This window comes from Lycium ferocissimum, chromosome 9, assembly GCF_029784015.1.
Source record: "Lycium ferocissimum isolate CSIRO_LF1 chromosome 9, AGI_CSIRO_Lferr_CH_V1, whole genome shotgun sequence".
Lineage (NCBI taxonomy): Eukaryota > Viridiplantae > Streptophyta > Magnoliopsida > Solanales > Solanaceae > Lycium > Lycium ferocissimum.
Genome location: NC_081350.1, coordinates 65786926 through 65810350, shown reverse-complemented (window position 1 = coordinate 65810350; position 23425 = coordinate 65786926). Strand labels below are relative to the sequence as shown.

The 23425-nt window shown below is 36.6% G+C and overlaps 1 protein-coding gene and 1 pseudogene across 1 annotated transcript; one reads left to right on the top strand and one right to left on the bottom strand.

The window, feature by feature from the left end:
- The first annotated feature begins 3024 nt into the window (after positions 1 to 3024).
- LOC132031493 (ankyrin repeat-containing protein At5g02620-like) lies at positions 3025 to 8684 on the top strand. Its single transcript, XM_059421483.1, has 3 exons — positions 3025 to 4351; positions 5818 to 6227; positions 7299 to 8684. The coding sequence occupies exons 1-3, from the start codon at positions 3904 to 3906 to the stop codon at positions 8157 to 8159; spliced, it is 1719 nt and encodes a 572-aa protein (XP_059277466.1). The 5' UTR covers positions 3025 to 3903; the 3' UTR covers positions 8160 to 8684.
- Positions 8685 to 8906: 222 nt separating this feature from the next.
- LOC132032169 (type I inositol polyphosphate 5-phosphatase 12-like) lies at positions 8907 to 22911 on the bottom strand (annotated as a pseudogene).
- Between the last annotated feature and the right edge of the window lie 514 nt (positions 22912 to 23425).

The following is a 23425-nucleotide window of genomic DNA, read 5'->3' as shown; positions in this document are numbered from 1 at the left end:
GTCTCCTCAGCTATACAATTAATTTGAATCCTGTTAGGAAGCTCTTTTAGTAAATCAACTATGACTTTAACCCTCACACATCTAGTGTCATGACCTAAACCGAAGGGCCGCGACTTGCACCCGACGCCCTATTCGACCGAGCGATGACATTCATTACATCTTTTAATCATTAACTCAATATCGGCCAAGGAGGCCATATTTGTACTCAACCTTATAAAAAAATAACTTTAGACATGATGAGCTACCAAAAGGAAATATACATACATATACGGGCCATCATGATAGATCGACACTATCATATACGTACTATACACATGACACTATCTGCAAAGCCTAAACAAGGAACATCATACTCATACATAAGTTGGGACAAGGCCCCCGACATACCCAATATGCAAAACGACATGTACATATATATACTCTGACTAGGTAATACTCCGGATGAAAGTGGAGCTCACCAATCAAGCTGATATCTAGGGACAACCTACTGTCAGGGGTCCTCTATCCGTCTATCTACACATGCGTGGTATGAAACGCAATGTCCCCAGGCAAAGAGACGTCAATACTAATAATGTACTGAATATGTAAGGTGGGAAATAAACATAACAATAAGACAACATCCATGAGAGGGACATAAGCATCAACTTGCACCTTCGGGATGCTACTGTGGGCTATGAACATGTAACGCCATTGGCCTCATTGGGCATCTTCCTTACCATAACAACCTCTGTGGGCATAATCATCATCATGTAACCAGCTGATCAGGTGGTGGTGCATATATAACGCCATTTCCTTCCCCATAACCTATATAGATATCATATATGTGTATATAACGGCATTGATCATAGTACATATATATTTATAATGCATGAAGACTTATGAAACATTAGAACATCTTTCGGAGTGACTTGTAGTCGATAACCCCCCGAATACATTATGAACATCAACATCATTATTATGTGCCTCAATGGGACTTAGGAATCATACATATGAACATGCTTGAAAACAGTATCATAAGGGAATGAACAACATGGACATCCCTAACTACTAAGAGTAGAACCATTATAGAATAACGTTTCGTTTACGTTACGTATCACTTCGGAACATGCCAAAAGAAAGAGAGTTAGCCTTGACATACCTTTGCAATATTCTCTCCAATCGTCAACCACGCTTAATATGATCCTCTTACGTCTACAATGAGTAAAATGACTTCTTCATCATTATATAAGAATCGTAACTCTCATATTTCGACAACAATATTCTACAAGAAAACTGACAACACCTCCCTTGTTTATACTACATCCCATAAGTTATTAAAAGTCACCAAACAGCCCAAACAACAACAATATAATTCACAATAAGCTTTACGATTACTTTAACAACCATTTTGAGCGGCAAGCTAGATTTAAGATTAACAAAATATAATTTGAATCTAATTCCTTTTCCATGAATCTGCCTACAACATCTATAACATCATACTTATGCTTACCATATCATTTTCAGCCCAAAACATCGTAAGAATAATCCTAAAAAACATTCCACACTCTCAGCACCTTAACCTTCACTTTCAATATCAAATTTCATATGTTTCTTTCATCAATCACTTGATGAACATATCGACATGCATAACAACAACAACCATATCATAATCAAATTGTTTTCCACAATTTCCAGCCATAAAAACTTATATATATAACCTTGAAACAGTCCAACAAAAAGTTAACAACATCTCTGTCCCTTTCAAGTGCTATCTTGTAATCTTTCACTCAAACAGCACTACCAACATGTAATTAATCTTAAAAACAACCAACAAGATGTTAAATATACCTTAGGAGGTATATAAAATTCGAACCCTAAGCTTAACTTAGCTCACCATCATCCTTATTCACATCACAACACCATAGAGGGGCTATTTTTCAGCTTTGGCTAACTTTGATGTTGGGTCTAAGTTAAATCACCTTGGATTCACCTTGAAGCCTTAAGAATCCGTTAGGAGGGTTTATGAGGAGTGTGGGGACGAAATTTGGTTGAAAAATTATGATAAATGAATCCCCAAATCTTTTTATAAAAAGTAAGGTCGGCCACCGCCATAGTGGGTCCTAAAAGGGGCTGCCAGCGCAGTTTCGCGAAAATGCAAATATATCTCTACTCTGACGTCGCATCGACGAATGGTTTAATGCGTTGAAAACTAGACTCGTAGGCTTTCAATTTGGCGGGTGGACCGCTCTGTAACTCCAAGTATATTGGGAGAAAATATGTATGATTATATTTATTTGTTGCTACCATTTTAAATCATATGAAAATTCACATACTTGATTAATTCTTTTGCGTTACATATCCACAAATAGCTAAAGTTTTTACGTTGTTTGGATGGTTGTTACCTATTGTTTTATAATGTATTGTATTATATTGTATTGTGTTTGTATTGTATTGTACGGTGTTATTTTGACAAGTACAACGTTTGGATAGATTGTATCATTCCTATCGTTATCTAATGTTACACATCACCAATTTGAAGGATAAACCTACACAAAAAGTATGATACGGGGTAGAGCTACTATAAAAAGATAAGAGTAAAGAACGAAATAAGATTATTAGATAATTAGTAAAGATAAAATGAGAAAAAGAAATAACATAACGATGCGATCACGTCAAATCGGTTATTACATAAAATGAGATTTATATTGTTAACGATGAATTTAATAATACAATACAATAAAATTTAAATAACAATTAAAACAAATATTATATTCAAACCATAAAATAGGTAACCGTCATCCAAAAAGCCGTAAAACATTCTCCATTTTCAAGATTAAGCTCAAGACCTTTAAAACAAGGAAAAAAGGTTATGGACCATCCCACTGCATCTTGCGTGCCTTTAATGATTTGTATTTCTTCAAAGGGTACCCCAATGATAATTCACACAGTTGGGGCCCACAATTATGCAGTGCTTCACTCCAATTATCTATATCTCCTTGTAACAATAATATGGCAGTGTGCAAATGGCCCTTTGCATATCTCTGTCCTTTAGTGCACCTATTCTATATCATGCATGTCAACATCAATGGCGGCCAACAATATGCATCTTTCACTAACAAGCCTTTTTTATTTTAATAGCACCAAATAAACAAGAGGATATAATAGTAGTAAACATCTATTTTCTTTTTTCTGTTGGTGTATTTTAATTGGGCGGATAATAAGTGGTGACTAACTTTCTAGAAAAGTGAAATAAATATACAATACTATAATTAAGAAAAGAGCATTGCTTTCAGTAACTGTTTCAACTTTCAAGATGCTTAGACTACAATTATTATTACATGTGAATTGAAATATCTCACATGGGTGATGGTCTTTTGTTTCGTATTTTTGATCTTTTCAAGATTTGCATCAAATTGTCTAGAGAATCTGTTAGTGGGTTTTGGTGTGTTAACAATACTGTCTCATTTTAGCTTTTGGGGTTCATCAAGAATGAGGTTTTGAGCTCTATTTTGGAGAAAACTGGGTTCTTTGGTTTGACTTTTAACGTAATTTAATTCTAAGTAATTTGTTTTGATTCTTGGAATCCAGTTAAAGATTGTTTCTTTTCATCATCCCACCATATTCAAGGTGTGAATTTCTTCTTTTTTGAGCTCCAAGCTTCATATTTGTAAAATCTTGATTAAGTTTCTGACTTCTGGTTTGATGTTTTGGACTGATTTTGTAAAGTTTCATGGAAGTGATATCATTGATTTTGGCTAAGAAAAGGGTGAAATTTCTTTTATGATTTTGTTGGTTATCTTGGTAGTTAGAATTCAAGAAACTAACCTGATAATGATGAAAAGTTTCAAGCTTTGTAGTTCTTGAAAGTGGGAAGAGAAATTTGTTGGATAAATTAGTGAAAGGGATTGAATTTTGTGGTGTGTGATGGAGAAGCAGATTAGTTTTCGTGGGGTGATTGAGAAACAGCAGAGTTTTCGAAATGGGACGATTGAGAAGCAGAAGAGTTTTAGAGGGTTGATGGAAAAGCAGAAAAGTTTTCGGATAGCAATGGAGAGGCAGTTGAGTTTTGGTGGTGGTGAGAGGAAAAGGGGTAAGGATTCACCAGGAAAAAGAGGGGATTCCCAACTTCACTTGGCAGTTAGAGCAGGGAATCTTGGAAAGGTAAAAGAAATTGTTCAGAAAGTTGTTGATTGTAAAGATTTGTTATCTAAGCAAAACCAGGAGGGTGAGACTGTTCTGTATGTCGCGGCGGAGAATGGCCATAGTTTGGTTGTTGCAGAGTTGTTGAAACATTTAGACCTTCAGACAGCTTCTATTCTGGCTAATAATGGTTATGATGCATTCCATGTCGCTGCAAAGCAGGGTCATCTTGGTGAGTCTTATGACACAAAATAACTAAAAAGAAGAGTTAATGGTCAAAACCACACCTGAACAATCACTTTTTTGTGAGTTTCACACCCCAACTATCAGGTGTGTTTTTGACCATTATCTATTTTCTAGACTTGGTTTTGAGTCGATCATTCCTTCTGGTACATATTGTATGCTTTATGGAGATATTGTGTATGTTTATTATTTGGTATATGATGCACTCGACTGTGGCACTTCACATTCTATCTAGTGCTGCTGTTTAGCACCCACATTAGGAGCAATTTTCATCATTGATTTTAGCTTCTAAATCTTTAACTTAAACTTATCTAGTTTAGATTACTTACGGCTTCAGTAAAAGACTAGATTATTATAAAAATGTTTCCACAAGCCTAGCTGATGAGGCCCTACATAGTATCACTTGAAGACTTGAGATATAGAGCATCTTCTTCTTTGTAATCTACAATTAGAGGACAAGACTAAGTTCGGAGCAGCCAAAGCTATGTTTCCTGCATTTGGCCACTCGCAAAATTCTGAAAAAAATTTGGTCCTTTAGTATCATATATTGGAATTTTAGCAGATAAATACTAAAGGATGCTATACTGTATTTACCTTTCATCTTAGCTCAGAACTTTCGCTAGGAAGGGCGCGGTCCAAGTTGTTCAAGAATAGTGTCGTTAAGTTTCTTGTGTCATTTGACTTGAGGATTACTCAGTTCTATTTTTCAGTGGGGGTAAGGAAGGAATCTAAGTCAGTGGTATTGTCACATTAACGCACTGTATTGACTGCTGTATGTATCCTCTGATTATACATGAAATAGAATAGCAACAGTTTTAAGAGATAAGTACGCAATTATTCGCTGAACAAAATCGTTCTTGGAGAGGGTAATTCAGCATGTGCACAAATCGCAAATCATCTTATGTGAGCATTTGAAGATAATAAGGACCTATACGATAGTGTGTCTTCTGATGGCATTGAAGGTGGTGATGGAAGTTGAAAGCGTCTGAGTTGCGCTTACTTTTAATCTTAGCCCAAGGAGTCAAAATGGCTTGAACGATAAAAATCTACCCTGAAAAGACTCTCCAGATCTTTATAATAAGTTGTACATTTACATCAACTACTTAAAACTCTGTATTGATATAATGAATGAACATAAAATGAATGAAGAAATGAACTTTAAGATTAAGCTTATTTACTTACTGGTCAGGAGGAAAAAAAAAAGATTAAGCTTATTTACTTTATCAGAAAAAGATTGATCAAGCTTTACACGTTTTGAGTTTGCCATCACATGTATAATTTAGTTTGTGCTTTTTGTGGCTTGAGTATATTAAAGCCTACAAACTTGTGATGATGCTTGTTTCGGATCGCTTCTCATTTTCTGAAAATTGTTCTTAGTGACAATTGTTAAACTGGAATTTGAATGTTCCGTTCATATTTGCACTCTCTAAAAAGAATTTCTGGATTACATTGCAGAGGTACTGAAAGAACTGTTGTATTCATTTCCAAACCTAGTCATGACAACGGATTCGTCCAACTCTACAGCCTTACATACAGCAGCTGCTCAGGGACACCTTGATGTAGTAAATCTCCTTCTGGAGATCGATTCGAACCTTGCTAAGATAGCTCGTAACAATGGCAAGACTATTCTCCATACAGCTGCACGAATGGGGCACTTGGAAATAGTTAGATCTCTTCTAAGCAAGGATCCTGAGATTGGCTTTAGAACAGATAAAAAAGGCCAAAGTGCCTTGCACATGGCTGTAAAGGGACAAAATTTTGATATTGTGCTTGAATTAATCAAACCAAATCCTGCTGTATTGGCTTTGGAAGATAACAAAGGAAACAGAGCACTTCATGTTGCAACTACAAAGGGACGGCCACAGGTTGGTCTCAGTTTATTAACTAATTTCTTGTATAGTAGCAACCCCCAGAAAGTTGAGTGCTTTAATGCGTTTAAGGCGAATTGGTGATATGTGTTCTATATATTGTAGTCTAATGCTTCTTAATTGGGATGAAACTGTTCATTTTGTGAATCACATTGAAAATTACAAAACTTCTGTGAGGAAAGAAAAGGTGGGTTGAGTTTACGGAGGAAGTCTTTTGTTTTGTATCATGGAGATGGTTGTAGATTCAGGAAACATCAGAGAGGGAAAAAGGAAGTTGAGGTGACAAATGATCCCTATACCCAAAAAATCCTAAATAACAATATTTTTTTCAACGAAGACTTGATAAAAATACTGCAGTCGGCTGCTTATTTGTCACTTCAACTCCCTTTTTCCCTCTCAGGCGCTTCCTGCATCTCAATCTTCTCTTCCCCGGTAAGCCTGACATCTGCAAGATAAGCTAATTTAAACAGCTGGTGACATTGATGCTGCTTGAAAACAAGAAAGCTGACACTAGGTACCACTTACCATAACGGCAAAAGATTTCTTGTTTACGTTCTTAGAGGACATTTTTTAGGTATCTTGTTTCTTTACCTACCGAACTGCTAGATTACTGTTGTTTGACATTAAATGATGATGCAGAAGTAGTGATATCACTTACGGCAATGTAGCTCACAAGTGAATTTGCAAAGGCAAGCTTGTTGTGTGGAGATGCTCAGGGCATCTTTGGCATAGATTATCAAAACTGTTTCTGATTATTTTAAAAAGAAAGTGAGTATTCAATGATAAAATAATTAATTCTATTGAAGATATAGTTAATAACTCTTGTTTTGGTTTTTTTACAATAACCAATCAGACTTGTTAATAGTATAAATCCAAACTGACCAGACCCTTTTGCTTGGAGATTATCTGATGTTGCTCAGGTTTAAGATTTTTTTTTTTTTTGACATATATTTTGTAGCTTGGTTCTTGCACTGATTACATATACATGTTTAATATAGGAATCCGACATCATACTCCGTGAACTTTGGGTTTACCATTTATCTTGAAACTAAACTGACGTAATTGCAGATGGTACAATGTCTGATATCAATCGAGGGCATCGATCTCAATGCCGTCAATAAGGCTGGAGAAACAGCTCTTGATATTGCAGAAAAGTCTGGATCTCCGCAGCTCGTCTCCATGTTGAAGGAGGCAGGGGCTACCCATTCTAAAGATGATGGGAGGCCTCCAACTGCTGCAAAGCAGCTCAAGCAGACTGTCAGTGACATACGACATGATGTGGAGTCCCAACTCCAACACAGTCGTCAAACTGGCTTCAGAGTGCGGAAAATTGCAAAGAATGTAAAAAAGCTCCACATTAGTGGTCTTAACAATGCAATCAACAATGCGACAGTTGTTGCTGTCCTTATTGCTACTGTAGCTTTTGCTGCCATCTTCACTGTACCTGGCCAATATGTTGAAGACAAAAAAGACGGGGCTTCGCTCGGCGAAGCAAACATAGCCAGAAAAGCATCTTTCATAATATTCTTCTTGTTTGACAGTATGGCGTTGTTTATTTCGATTGCTGTTGTGGTGGTACAAACTTCTGTGGTTGTGATTGAACAGAAGGCGAAGAAACAGCTCATGTTTTGGATAAACAAGCTCATGTGGGCAGCTTGCCTCTCCATATCAATTTCCTTTATTTCACTTACTTATGTGGTGGTTGGAGAAAAGGAAAGAGCGCTTGCTATCTATGCAACTGTTATCGGTAGTACTATAATGCTCACTACTATTGGCTCCATGTGCTATTGTGTGGTTCGACATAGGCTAGAAGAGTCAAAGATGAGGAGCATAAGGAGGGCTGAGACTCATTCACGTTCGTACTCTATGTCTGTGGCATCAGATACAGAGCTTTACAGTGAAAGCTACAAGAGGATGTATGCAGTGTAGGAGTAAATAAAAGTCGGATAAATTTCTGTCCAAGGCATCAAACCTGGAGCTTTGTAGATAGCACTATGAGCGAAGGATATATGCAGGTTCTAAATCCTCAAGTCTGATGAACTTCTAGCGGTGGCATCAGGTACCAAATTGTACGAGGAACAAATGAGGAAAAAGTTTAAATAGATTGTGCAATAATGTCGAGGCGATGCATATCTTCACAATTCCATAAATGGAGTTCCTGCAGCCACTGAATTGCTGCACGTATGAGGTGACATATTGCTAACAAGTTCAAGATTAAGGCTTTAGCAAATCCTTTTGTATTCTTCGCATGAATTTTAATAGTTTGAAGGCAAGCTCTCATGGAGTTTACTATCTACTACAGTTACTAGTACCAGATTACTAGTGGGTGACAGGAAGGTGGGGATGGCTATATTGAAGTACTTTGCGTATATATAATAAACTCTGTAGAGAAATGTACTAAATTTTTTATGTACGATTTTAATATTAATTCATCATATCTATTTCCTCTGGTAATGAAGTTGTCTTTTTCCAGCTTCTTTTATTTGGTGGAAATTTTCTGTCCGCTTGGGGAAAAACTTCAATAGTGAGCTAGTTCCATAGATTCCTTCTTCCTGATCCACAATATCCTTACTTTTGGATACAAAGTGTTGATTGCAGAGAACACAAGGCATCAGAAGAACATCTTAATGACTGGGAAAAGCTTAAGCTAATAGAAAATTTACAATACAGAAATGGTAACAGTTTAAACTTTTCTCAAGTCGTTTCTGCTCAAATAGCAAAACAAATTCTTCTCTTGGTGAGGCACAAACAGATTTCCAGTGATCACTATGCAAAATTGGTCATAAATCTTCAATCTAAGAGTGGTAACGTAAACAGGATTACTATTTAGGACCTGATTCTAACAAAAATGGATGAGAAAATCTCACACTTTCTGTCAATATTGTCTGAGCCGGAAATCAAGCTTTAGTACTATTTGTATACGAGTATTTACATCAAGATCCTATGTAAGTATCGACAGCAAAGAAAATCCAACTGGTTGGAACCACCCCCTCCCCCCCCCCCCCTCCCGCCCCAAACCCCCAGCGGTGATGCAATTGTATTTGTAGATTCCAATGTTTTCATGTAGCTATCAAGGAACCCGAATGTTTTGATGGTCCTTCATCTTACTCGAGGTACTCCCAGTATGTTTGAGTGTGGACCTATGATGGGAGCTTCCTTGATTACTTCTACCACTGTTTTTTGAATTCACGCGATGTCCATCAGGTGAGAAGCTGTGGCGCACATGAACTTGATGTGTTCTTGCCTCAGTTGACTGACTGGCTTTAATACTGATCATCAAAGTCACCTCCCTGTCTCTTGTATCCACTGATTGCGGAATACCATCAACAAAATCTTCTAATGACTGGCTATCCTCGTGACGAACTAAGATCTCAGCAGCTTGATGTTTAATGATGCCAGCCGCGGGGTGTGACCTGAATCGGAGAATCAGTAAATTGCATTGCTTGCAATAAAGGCCCATTTTCAGTTTCAAAAAAGTATATGTTGAAGCTAAGAAACTGACAATGTACTAGATAGGGCATCAACTGAAAGAAAAAGGAGTCTTAACTAATGCTTATTCCATCTTTTCTTTCTTACAATGTGCATATCAGAATGAAGGGACAGCCTATCATCTAAATTTTCCATTTTAGGCTCTTTTAGTAACCTCTGAACTTCCTAAAATATTATGCGGGACTCGCGAAGTGGTAATACTGTTCCACTAGAAAAAGGACTTGTTTCCTCTCATTCCTGTAGAATGAAAAAGTATAAAACCAAATTAAAAGCATTTAGGAAATGAAGAATCACCTCAAGCCACCTGGGAAAACTGAAGGAACCTCTGGGACGATATTCTGTTGCTTTGCCATCCTCTTTGGTGGTAGACTGACCACTACAGGTGATTTGGAAGAAAACTCTGTCTTCTCTGCTTTTATTGGAAATTTTTAAGCTGAACGTGTCTTGATTCTGAAGAACAATTTCACTCGTGCTAACATTTGTCTCTGGGATATAACGTAGTTCTTCCAGTGTAGACCTGATTCTATCATTGTTCTGGAAAATCTTCCCAAACACTTCTCTCCTTACTGATCTATCAATATGAGCAAGTTCAACATTAAACTTGCACCTTACAGGTTTGTGATCACTTTCTGTTACTTCCATGCAACCCTCATACCTATCACATAATGTAGAAGTTCCAAGATGAAGCAAGAAAAGTAAATATGAAGAACTCCCCGCAATAAAACTTACTGTACAATAGAGGCAACGACAGGGCACCCTAAACTGCACTCCACATTAGGACTTGTCCGGTTGTCTCAATACAATACTCGATCACACCAAGCTGGAATTCGTTTCTTCTCTCCAGAATCATATCCTAAAGTGGAAAACGGAAAGTATAGTAAATGCTTTTGGTTAGCCCATGCATTGTGTAGGACTATTCAAAAAGGACAATCTTAAATTAGTTCTTGAAACAAACCCTTGTCATCCTAAGCAAAATGAAAGAAAAATAAGATGTTCAGTCACATTCTATATCACTACAAATACGCCTCACCTCCTAATCCTGGTTTCCCCCTTTCAAACTTGTAAGTTGAAGGAAATCTGATTATTGCTTCGCGCATTCCTTGGAAAACTTTACCAGCTTTCATTTCTGCTCTTAATTGATCTCTCTCTCGAAGCCAATCAAAGGTTCTTTGTGATACAAAGTCCCTTGCTTCATCATAAGATATCCCGAAAAGACGATAATTGAAATCACCAAAGAAAACCACCATGTCAGCTTCAGCAAGATCAGGCTTTCCCTCATCAGGATTAATTGCTGCAGCCTGTTGTAGATGAAAAGGTGTCACTTGAACTGTTTTAAAATCTAAAATCACCTGACAAACAAATATAGGAATTGCACATGCATACATTTGTACCATGAAGCATTTGAGCAGCAGATGAGACGCCAACTGCAAGGAGGAGGATCGATGGCAAGCCAGAAGAGTAAAGCAGCCATAGTAAATACATGGAGAAGACAGCAGTGCAATAGAAAAACAGGTATCGCAGCATACCAGCAGCATTATTAAGAAGGTTAGAAGAGCGAGTGAAGGACATTGTTCTATATATATGGTCAAAATCAGCATTGCGACGGGTGATTGCTTCCAAATGAGCAGCCAAGTGACAGTTTACAAAGCACATTATTCGATCATATACTCTTAACCTCAGACCAAGTCCACCCTGCATTGTAAATGTATAACATGACAGAATTATGCCAGCCATTTCATCATTCCCTTTATAAAGGCAAGAACCAATATTAGTAGAACAAGCAGCTCTATGTCTTGAGCATCTGTGGTATGAATTCTAATGTACACAAACCAACATTTGACTAATAATACAAGTTAAACCTCAGGAAGAAAGTTACCTTGTTACCAATTGCACGTCCTAAACCACATGCAACTGCTCCAACGTCAAGGTCTCCGACATGATTTCTGAGAGATTTCCTCACCCTGAGTTAAATATTATCGATGAAGAAAATGAGTAAAATAATACAAGTGGGGATTGGAGCTCGAGGTAGAACTATATCACCCAAATTCAGCTAGAAATATGAATCTTTATGAAGAATGCAGTTCATAGGAGGTATAGTCTGGGACTTCGGCTTACAAAGAGAACAGATAACTAAAGTAACCTGAAGAACAGATAACTAAAGTAACCTCCACAAGGTCTTACCAGATAGTAATAAGCAATGCAGCTAGTTGCCGTGATCCTACACGTTCGAAAGTTGATCCTTCATCCAATGCCTTACCTATGGCGTCCTGCCACCATTGCCCCATCGCACTTCCTTCCAGTCCTACCTACAGTTAACATGAGTGGTAATGCTGTGCAAATGACACGAGACTAGGGAAGTATAAGGTTACGCTATCCACATGTGTGCCAAATTATGTACTTCCTTAATATCAGGCCTACCATTGCAAAAGGAGATACAAATGACGGACTTGGAAATATCAGAAGAGATGCAAAGAAAGTAAACCTACACCATTTCTTTTAAATTCAAATTGAGCATTAAAGCCCTTTAGTGCACAACTTTTGTTTAGTCAGTAATTGTTCTGTGAAATGCACAAATTCCTTCTGTGGATCTGGAAATCCTACTCACTAACCATACAGGAAGAATACATCTATAGTGGAGCATCTTAGTGCTAGCTTTTGTGTGCCCTCTGTTGGTTTTTGAAACAAAGAAAATACAGGAAAATAAAAGAGGAAGAAAACTTTAAGAATTAGAGTTGAATGCAGTAGAGTACAAGAATGAAGAGAGCTTATGAACTGAAGTTGAAAGTTCGATATATTTTTAGTGCAGTATAAGACTACAATTTATAATAGAAAATACTAACTTAAAACCTAAAGATAAGCAAAGAAAATCTGCTGAAAAAAACAAATTCCTAAAGACTAGGAAATACTATTTATTCAAAATTCAAATAGAAATCAACTCCTAAATACTAGGTCTAACTAGTTGACTAGGTAAAACTTAATAAATTACTATAGTAAAACGATTTGCAGCTCTAAAGCAAATATTCAACACTCCTCCTTGCTTTAGGAACTGCAAAATTTTGGTCTTCTATCTTGGAATCTTCACACTTGATAACTGAAAGTGACCTTGTGAATAAATTTACAGATTCATCTTTGGACTTGTAGTGAATTAAATTCACTTCTCTACTTGATTGCAACGCTTGACTGCTAAAAATTTCTGGCATGTTTTCTTGCTTCATTTGCATTTTGACTTTAAGCTTGTCAATTTTATTTCCTTGAAACATTGACAACTCCTCCATTGCTTTAATTCTTTTTGGAACATTGCAAGCTTTTTTAAGCCTAGGTTCACTTTTTGCTTCTGCTTTTTCAATTGGAGTATCATCTTCCAATTTTTTCGGCCTTTGATCTTTTGCTTGTTCTACAGGAACATCTTCCATTGGATCAAATGAGAAATTCTTACCTCTCCTCTTAATTTTTAAAATTTATTTTCTAGCAACATCATTGACGAAACAATGCTTATCCTCAAAGGATACTTTGAATCCTTTTTCTACCAACTGACAAATACTCAACAAGTTCTGATCAATATTAGGTACATAAAGAACATCTGAAATTGTCTTATTACCTGAACTTGTTTCAATGACAACGGTTCCTTTTCCTTCAACAAGAATCTGGTCACCATTTCCGATCCTAACTTTAGATATTACAGTGGGTTTTAACTGTTTGAACAAACTCTTGTCATAAGTCATATGGTTAGTGCAACCGTTATCAATCAACCAAGAATTTGTTGAAACCTTACTTGATATACACGTTGCAACAAAAAGATGGTCTTCTTCTTCTTCATTGGCGACACGTGCATCTGCATCATGATTCTGAGATTCGTTTTTGCAAATCACTGCTTGATGACAAAGTTCATTACACTTGTTGCACTTTGCGTCTGGCCTCTTCCAGCATCTGAATGGTGGATGTCCCATTTTTCCACAGTGCTGGCAAGGTGGGTAATTTTTCAAATTTTTACCCCTGCTTTGAGTTTTGTGGCTGGCTGCTAAGGCTCCTTCAACCATACCATCTTGCCTCATAAGCCTCCTTTGCTCCTGTGCCTGGAAAGAATTTAACAACTCTGCCAAGGTAATCTTGGACAGATCTTGTGTGTTTTCTAAGGTAACTACATGTTTCATATCTTTCGGGCACTGTTACCAAAATTTTTTCAACAATTCTTGAATCTTTAAACTTAGTGCCTAGCAATCTTACCTTGTTAACAGTGCCAAGCAGTCTGTCAGTGTACTCTTTGACAGTCTCGGACTCTTTCATTCTCTGCAACTCAAACTCTCTTATCAAATTTAATACTTGCATCCTTCGTATTCTCTCATCTCCAACATATTCTTTCTTCAAATAATCCCAAATTTCTTTTGGTGATGTGAGAGACATAATTCTCGTGAAAATAGTTGTTGAATCAGCAGCAAATAAAGTTGCTCTCGCCTTGGACTTCCTGGTTATCTTTTCCTTGTGGCTCTTGATTTGGGCCATGATGGGATTGTTTGGCAGCCGATTAATTTCATAATCCACTTCCACGGCTTCCCAAAGATCAAGGGCCTCCAAGTAAGTTTCCATTCTAATAGCCCATAGTTAGTAATTTTCGTCATCGAAAGCAGGAGGAGCCGTTCGTGAAAAACTATTTTCGGAATCCATTTCTTTACTCACAAGTCCCTTAAGAAAAAAAGGCTCTAGATACCAATTGTTGGTTTTTGAAACAAAGAAAATATAGGAAAATAAAGGAGGAAGAAAACTTTAAGAATTAGAGTTGAATGCAGTAGAGTACAAGAAAGAAGAGAGCTTATGAACTGAAGTTGAAAGTTCGATATATTTTTAGTACAGTATAAGACTACAATTTGTAATAGAAAATACTAACTTAAAAACCTAAAGATAAGCAAAGAAAATCTGCAGAAAATAACAAATTCCTAAAGACTAGGAAATACTATTTATTCAAAATTCAAATAGAAATCAACTCCTAACTACTAGGTCTAACTAGTTGACTCGGTAAAACTTAATAAAGTACTGCAGTAAAAAGATTTGCAGTTCTAAAGCAAATATTCAACACCCTCCAATCTCTTGACCATGTTTCAGGGATTAACTGAACTATTAGAGACACAGTGTCAAGGAGACGGATAGGGCAGAACTACTTGAAGATTGCAACATGTTATCATTCTCTTATGACAAGGCCTGTTAACTCTTTCAGCTACTGGGATTCTTGACTTCTTTTATTCTAAGTAACAAACTGATCAAGTTCTCAATACCTCTATTTCAATTTATGTGTATTACTAAATTATACACACCTTTTGTTCAAGACAACAAAGTCTCCCTAATTTTCTTTAACTCTGTGCCTAGTCAAACTAAGACACATAAATAGAAACGAAACAACTACTGGTTGCATCTCGTTTGAAAATCTCTTATACAGCTGGACTGCCTATGACATGTAGAAGGTGAAATAGCTTACACTTTCTTTTGCAGCAGACATTGCAAGAAAACCAGCTCCCATTTCTACTTCTTGCAACCCAACCACTACTATTCCAACATCTGAATTTGTGGAACCAAGCCAAGCTGCAAGTGCTTCCTGTGAAACTCTTCCCTGACCGACATTCCAGGTGCCAACTAAAATCCTGAAATCTTCTTTTCTGGTGTACAAATGTTCTTTCTCAGCTAACTCTGGCCGTATTATATTATCAATAGGTCCTGGAGAGGCAAGACTCCATCCACGTATACCACCGTGAGTAGCCAAGCTAAAAAGATAGTTATCCCCAACTACCATTTTTACTACAGGCCCATCGTGAGCAACCCAACCTACTAGCAAGTTTCCTTCAAGATCCAGCATCTGTACCATGCCACTTATGTAGCCAACCCATATCCGAGAACCATGAGCACATAAGCTTAGAACAGCACAAGGATGGTGATGGAAATCTTGCAAACGGTTTCCGTTTCCATCCCAATGCACAAGTAAACCATTTGAACACCCACTCCAAATCATTCCATCAGCTGCAAGCACAAGGGCTTCTGTTTTTTTACTACCTTCTGCAAATGCTCCTGCCCCCTTTGAAGCAACCCGACGGACAGCTTCTGCAGCTCCCATTATAGCATTACGTGACCGCTGCAAAAAACTACTTCCTTGTGACTTTTCCTTTCTAGATTTGGATACAACATTGGCATTCATCTCATCCTCTGTTGCTTGGTCCTGCAGTGACGGCATGTCAGCTCGGTTTTCAATTTGACCTTCTGCATTGTAAACTTTAAGGAGTTCCCTTGTCCGTGCGTTCCTGCAGTTTCCCAACTATCAGGGTAATTAGGGGTGACAATTTAGTATGCACACATAATCGTCAGATGGAAGCAATAAAGAGGAACCTTGCATAACGAAAAGGATGCTGATCCAGCTGCCCACACTTTTGCTCTTACATGATCAGATAACAAACACTTCACATCAGTAGATGAGATGTTGCAGACACCATTAACTGTAACCTGGCTTCGAAGGTCAACTAATGACCGTTTCACAATTAAAGCAGCCATGTGTCTTTCTTCTGGTGATAGAGAGAGAGACTTTTCAATAGATTCCCATGGCCAAACCCTGATGTTACCACCCTCGGACCCTGACCATATGTCACCTGGATATTCAAGTAAACTGTCACGATACTTGTCCATCGGAAAATTAGAAGGCATACATTTCACCATTAACGTGATGACATAAGCTAAAAACTGAGGTTCTCAACTACCATTAAGACAAAATAACACGTATGAATCACTGATGTAGAGCACTAAATATAAGCTCAGGTTATAACCTGGAAAATTGAACTTCAAAATAAGCATTCCACGAGTGTTCTTGATCATTGTTGCAAGACTTCATGCAAGAAAAACTAACAGCTAGGCAGAATGACAAAGAGATTTTGTGTGCAATCAGAAAAAAGGGATAATTGAAGGTCAATTATTGGTCCAGATAACTGGCTGGTTGGTAGTCTCAGACACATCGAGAAACACACTTGCCCTAGCATCTCTTCTTCTATTTTTCTTTCAAAGTTATTTAAATGGCTAAGTGAAACTTTCCACCATTTGCACCATCGCGAGCTCATCATCAAATAGTTAGGATCCAAAATCCTCATCATAATCAACAAGAAATAAAAGATCCCTACACTTACAAGTGAATAAGCTCTTTTTTCATCTCCTGAGCCTAGTTTCTAAGAGTTTCTAAATAGAAACTCCAAATGATATATCCCAATGGTAACTAACAAAACGAAGAGGAGCTTACATATTTTCAGTTCAAAGGTGCACAAACAAGAATTTCAATAGGCTGATTAATCATAAACATTGAACCTTTTCACAAATGATCAAATTACAAACGCTACCAAGGATTGGTTGACATGTTACCATAAGAAGACATGACCATGGAAAGAACAGAACCACGATGAGCCTGCCAGGAGAGGCCTTCCTTGAAAGGAGATTCATCGGAATCTGATTGGTCCATCTTCCAGGACCTAATTTTGCCATCTTTGTGTCCACTCCAAATCAATCTACTCCCACTATAAATCCTCAAGCATAATGTTGGTGATGTATTTGTCGACTCCTGAAAGGGTGCAGCATCCTCATCTCCTCTCCTTGCCCTTTCCCCAATTCCCATTCCTGGCTTATACTGATCTGAAAAATTCCATACTGTTATCCCACATTCTAGTCCAGCCCATAATTGTGTCTCTGTACATGCAATGGTCCTCAAAAATTTTCCAACCTGTATAATTGGGAAAACAAAGAAAACATTTTTAACACACGAACATAAAACAAAGAATGTTAAACAATAAACACACGCCCCCTTTCTGCTTCTGATTCATTCTGCTATCAATGACATCAAAGTTGTGAAAATTTTGCTCAATAGTAGATGTTGAGAAACAAATGAATTCTAGAGTCCGTCACTACCCTTCTCTCCCATATCCTATGACACTTCCCCAGAAACAAGTAAAAGATCGATGATAAAACTTTAAATGTATTACCTCCTTTGTTTTAAAATATAAACAATTACAACTAGCGTCATTTCAGCTTATAGTTTTTGAATATTTAAGTTAGCATTAAAATTTATAATTATGTTCCATTTAGTTCTAAATATCAAACAAACTGATAAACCAAAAGAAAAGAAAGAACTTGAGAAGATGCAATTCTTAAGACTACTTTAGCATCGAAGCGCCTAGTATTGGAACATTGGCTCGAGGCATTTTCTCCATCCCTTCTTATCCTAAAAAAGCAAGTACACCTTAAGTTCTTGAACTTATAAACATCTTTTGACTAATCTAGGTACCCTCCTCCATCCCTTGCGACGAACAAGGAGTAATATATGAATATTCACCCTTTGTCCATGTTCTACACCCTTTGGCCTGATCTTAGGTCCTGACTCACACAAACCCTAGGTTATACTCCCTCCATTCCACTTTATGTGACACCATTTAACTAGGCATAAAGTTTAAGAAAGAATTAAGACTTTTAAATTTGTGATCTAAAACAAACTTTAGACATTTGTGAGACTATAAATCATCTCACTAAGGGTAAAGGTGAATTTTAAATTTAAGTTGTTTCCAATTATAAAAAGACCACATTCTTTTTGGGACAGACTAAAAAGAAAGTGTGCTATATTGGGAAAATAGGAGTATATAATCCTATGAATTTATATCACCGGTCCAACTAATTTGAGATCGAGCTAGGCACATCTAGTAACAGTACTAGTTGTTGGTGTAACTACAGAATTCTAATTAATTCCTCACCTGAGTTTCCCTAAGGGGGTGAGGCCTGAGTTCATGGCAAGATGGACGTGAGGGATGCACAGAGGCACGAATTGGGACTTTAAAGATTCCAACTCCACCACCACCTCCAACAAACTCTTGCAACGGATGCTGCTGTTGATCATTAATATCATCCTCCCCCCCACTAATGTTGGAAATCTTACGGAAAATACTTCATCACGAACACGTGTAGGGACTTTTCTTCATCACGAACACTTATAGGAACTTCTTTTACACTTGAGGAAAATGCTTGATCACGAACAATTGTAGAGAATTTTTTTTCATAGCTTGAGGCATGCCGATGGCACTGTCCTTAATGATATTTCACCCGGTATGGGTGTATCCCCAGATTCAACAAGCTCTTCTAGTACAAAACTAGAAGTGTAATCTAACAAAGATTTATCTCAAAATAAAACCCAGACACAAAAATATGGGAGGAAGAACTTTTCTTGATGTATCTCTTTTCTACAAGGAAAAATATGTTTATATCTCTCATAGAAAACCCAAGACTACAAAATGAGGAGGAGTATATTTTTCTCCGGTTTTCCTGCTCCAAAAAGATCAACCCATAATGTTATATTATATATTATTATATAGCTAACTTCTAATCATCTACTGTACAAAGATTTAAGAATAGTAAATGCCATAAAAGATCATAAAGGCAATTGGTCAAATGAATAGCAAAAATCTGAACGTTTGAAGACTTAAAACGTATCAAAAATAAAAGCCATTGAAGGCCTATTCAATATGATCATATGCCTTTGTCAAAATACTAACATATGACAACAGTAAACATTTCTCATAATAAAAGCTAAGCTATTAAGGCTAATTAAATGTAGTCAAAACGTTTTGAACAATAAAATATTTGACTGACATTAAAACAAAATAAATATTAAGAAAATAAAGAATATATTATTTTTGAGATATTAAATAGAAAATATTATTTTTCTAACAATCCCCCATATATCTCAAAAATAATAAAAGAAATAAAATAAGAAGTTTTGCTGGGTTTACATATATGAGTATAATGCGTCGAATCTGGTGTTTCGTAGACTATGAACCAGACCTAGATAAAACAAGATTAAACTTACAGAATAATTGGTGAAGTTTACAACTTCTATGAACCAAAAATTCTTTTATAAGCCTAGGGTCTTATTCTATCACATTATACTCGCACAATCTTTGTCGTTATCGCGGTTTTGCGCTATGAGGCCGTGCGCGTGTCCTGGTATTCATGAGTGCTCTAGAAATCCGTCATAATTTCATAGAAGCGGCACCACTCCACACTCATATAGGTCCAATCATCAAGTGTATTCTGCAGAGCAATACACCACCTATAAAGGATATGAATTGGATTAAGAGTTTATAACTCAGCCTCACTTTACCTTGCAGAATTGCACTATATTCACACACCATAGGAAGGGATATAATTTTATAGTGCACACTTGATCAACTAATGACTTGTTATTACCCATATGAACCTAATTCATGGGATCTCCAATCACATAGGTTGGGTTACCATCATTGTTGATCTTCTCAAATTGACTAAAAAATTCCATTCCCCTCGATGTTTCTTATAGTCTGTGAATTGATCAGATTCACCTCCGACTTCACATAATTTACATAAACAATTTCATCTCATAGCAGCTGCTTTATCACATTATGTCTCAAATGAATGAGTCTATTTTTGCCAATAAAATGTTTATTTTTCACTACAGCTATTGCTGCTTGGCAACCACAATGTATAGACACAAAAGTTGTTGGTTTTATTTCATCCTCAATACTCACTAAGAAGTATCTTAGCCTCATTACCAGCCAACTTCAAACCACAAAGGGGAATAACTTTTCCACAATTCATAAGATTTTCCAATTGTGTATGTGACATACAAACTTACACATTAAAAGTATATCAAAGATAAAATAGAGAAGTGAAAATTTGTCTCTTAGTTTCTTCACTATATCAACATGAAAGCATACAAATATATATAGGTAGGAATGATGACAGAGGCTCTACAAGTTTTGAAGATATACTGTAACTGTTATTACACAATAAAAGACTTTTTATATCTATTCAAGGCTACCAACATAAAATAATGGTGTGTTGCAATTAAAGGCTATTCAAATTGTCAGATTCATTTTTTCACAAAATGAAGTCAAAGCTTATAACGTAGGAATACGTTAGAATATGTTAATGTCTATTATAAAACCAATCAACAGTAAGATCCAATTTTCCAGAAGACTACCATTAGGAAAGCATTTAATAAGTTTTAAAAAAAAAAATAAAAAAATAATCTAGACAAAAACTTGAACATTTCTTAGTATAAGAAAAACTAATATATCCAAGTCTAACTTACCATAAACTAAATGAAATAATCATGTAAACACAAGTACTAGCATTTTCACCTTGGAAGATATTAGGCACAAACAAATCATGATTACAAAATTCTTTGCCAATAAAAACATTGTGTTTGGTTAACACAATTATCAGGCTCAAAATAAACTTTCACCCCCACTTTTCCTAATAATCTCATAGAAACTAAACTGGTTTAAAAATCTTAGGAACATGCATGTACCACCTCAGTTAATGTCAATGTTTTTCCAAATATGTGTTCAAGAAGAGAATTTTTCCATTCCAAGAACTTGAGTAGTTCTAGAATCACCAACATAAATCAATCATTCTTTTTCTTCAACTTGGGTGTAGTACACAAAATTATTTTAGCACAAATATGCTTAGTAGCACCAAAGTCTAACACCCAATCTCTCACACTAGCCACAAGATTCGCTTAAGAAATGACCACAATAATTATATCATCCGCTTAGCCACACTTATTTTACTTAGCGGGATTATCATTTCTCCAAATCTTCTTTTACATTGAGAGATATAATGTCTTAGTTTGCCACACATGTAATTAGTTATTTTCACAGAAGATTTTCTTATTGACTTTGTGTCAACTAACCACGTTTTCTTTTCTCCAAATATAAACATAAAATATTGTCATACCTTATTAGCCTTTCCAAGACATGCACATATAAAGTTCTCAGCCTCTTCTTGGTACTTCCCAAACACGGGTGCATGGTTACTGACATTTCCCTTGCCTTAGGAAATTAGCGTTAAAGAAGAGGCTTAGCAAAGAACATACTTGACGTCCCAAACCAAACTTGTCGTGGACCAACCGATTCCACCAAGTGCATCCCCATTGTCCCCAAGTAGTTCAAGTAATATTTATCGCTAGATGCATTGTTGGAAATATTATAAACCGTATTCTCCGTAAGAATAGAGTATAAAAATATCCTTAAGATTGTTGGAAATCTTACGGAAAATACTTCATCACGAACACGTGTAGGGACTTTTCTTCATCACGAACACTTATAGGAACTTCTTTTACACTTGAGGAAAATGCTTGATCACGAACAATTGTAGAGAATTTTTCATAGCTTGAGGCATGCCGATGGCACTGTCCTTAAGGATATTTCACCCGGTATGGGTGTATCCCCCAGGATTCAACAAGCTCTTCTAGTACAAAACTAGAAGCCAGAATCTAACAAAGATTTATCTCAAAATAAAACCCAGCACACAAAAATATGGGAGGAAGAACTTTTCTTGATGTATCTCTTTTCTACAAGGAAAAATATGTTTATATCTCTCATAGAAAACCCAAGACTACAAAATGAGGAGGGAGTATATTTTTCTCCGGTTTTCCGCTCCAAAAAGATCAACCCATAATGTTATATTATATATTATTATATAGCTAACTTCTAATCATCTACTGTACAAAGATTTAAGAATAGTAAATGCCATAAAAGATCATAAAGGCAATTGGTCAAATGAATAGCAAAAATCTGAACGTTTGAAGACTTAAACGTATCAAAAATAAAAGCCATTGAAGGCCTATTCAATATGATCATATGCCTTTGTCAAAATACTAACATATGACAACAGTAAACATTTCTCATAATAAAAGCTAAGCTATTAAGGCTAATTAAATGTAGTCAGAAACGTTTTGAACAATAAAATATTTGACTGACATTAAAACAAAATAAATATTAAGAAAATAAAGAATATATTATTTTTGAGATATTAAATAGAAAATATTATTTTTCTAACAACTAATACCTGCATCAAACACGTGTCCTGATGCACCTGCAGTACTGCCAGCAGTACTATAAGTAGAATAAGGATAAAAATCTTCATCATCAGAAGAAGAAACCTCATACATAATTAACCCGTGATTGTTTTCGATGATGTTTGTTGGAATATCAAAGCTATGATGACGAAACTGGTGGTAACGCTTGTGATGAGTTCCTGTATTGGTCCTAAGCTGATGGCTGTATGAATGAGCTTTTTTTCGTGGTGTTGGCTCCACGCTAAGCCCTTCCAATGCCTCTTTTTCATCCTCGTCAATTTTTTCATCGTCCATAATGAGGTGGAATGATTCGAAACTTCTTTTAACAATTATAGAAGAAAAGCAGTGGAAGAGATAGAACAATAGGGGAAAGATGAAATTTTCCAAAAAAGAAAAATGGGAAGGAGGAGAGAGAATGGAAAAGAGCTGAGGATATTACAGAAATGTGTGAAGAAGAAAAGGAGAGCGAATTTGGGGGTTGGGGGGGGGGGCGGGGGGGAGAAGGGTAGGTGGGTATAGGAGACATGCATGCATGGGAAGAAGAGAGGAGAGAGCGGAAGGTGGTTTTGAGGAGAAGGCGAAGCTTTGCTGCAATGTTTGTACGGACAGGAAACTTATTTTTCTAGTACTCCTGTGTCACTGTAAGTCCCGAATGACCCCAAAAAGGAGGAAAGTAACAAAGATATCCCATTTAAAAGTTACTTTAGTACTATTAACGCAATATTATTGCGTTAAAAGACTTAACCGTAACGGTGCGCCTTAAGTCTTTTAGTGCCGCTAAAGGTGTCATTAAATATAGGGCCCAACC

Bases quoted from the DNA above. Each gene is read 5' to 3' on its own strand.
- LOC132031493 (XM_059421483.1), top strand. From the start codon at position 3,904: ATGGAGAAGCAGATTAGTTTTCGTGGGGTGATTGAGAAACAGCAGAGT. The intron at 4,352-5,817 runs GTGAGTCTTATG...ATTACATTGCAG, and splicing joins TGCAAAGCAGGGTCATCTTG to AGGTACTGAAAGAACTGTTG. The intron at 6,228-7,298 runs GTTGGTCTCAGT...ACGTAATTGCAG, and splicing joins CTACAAAGGGACGGCCACAG to ATGGTACAATGTCTGATATC.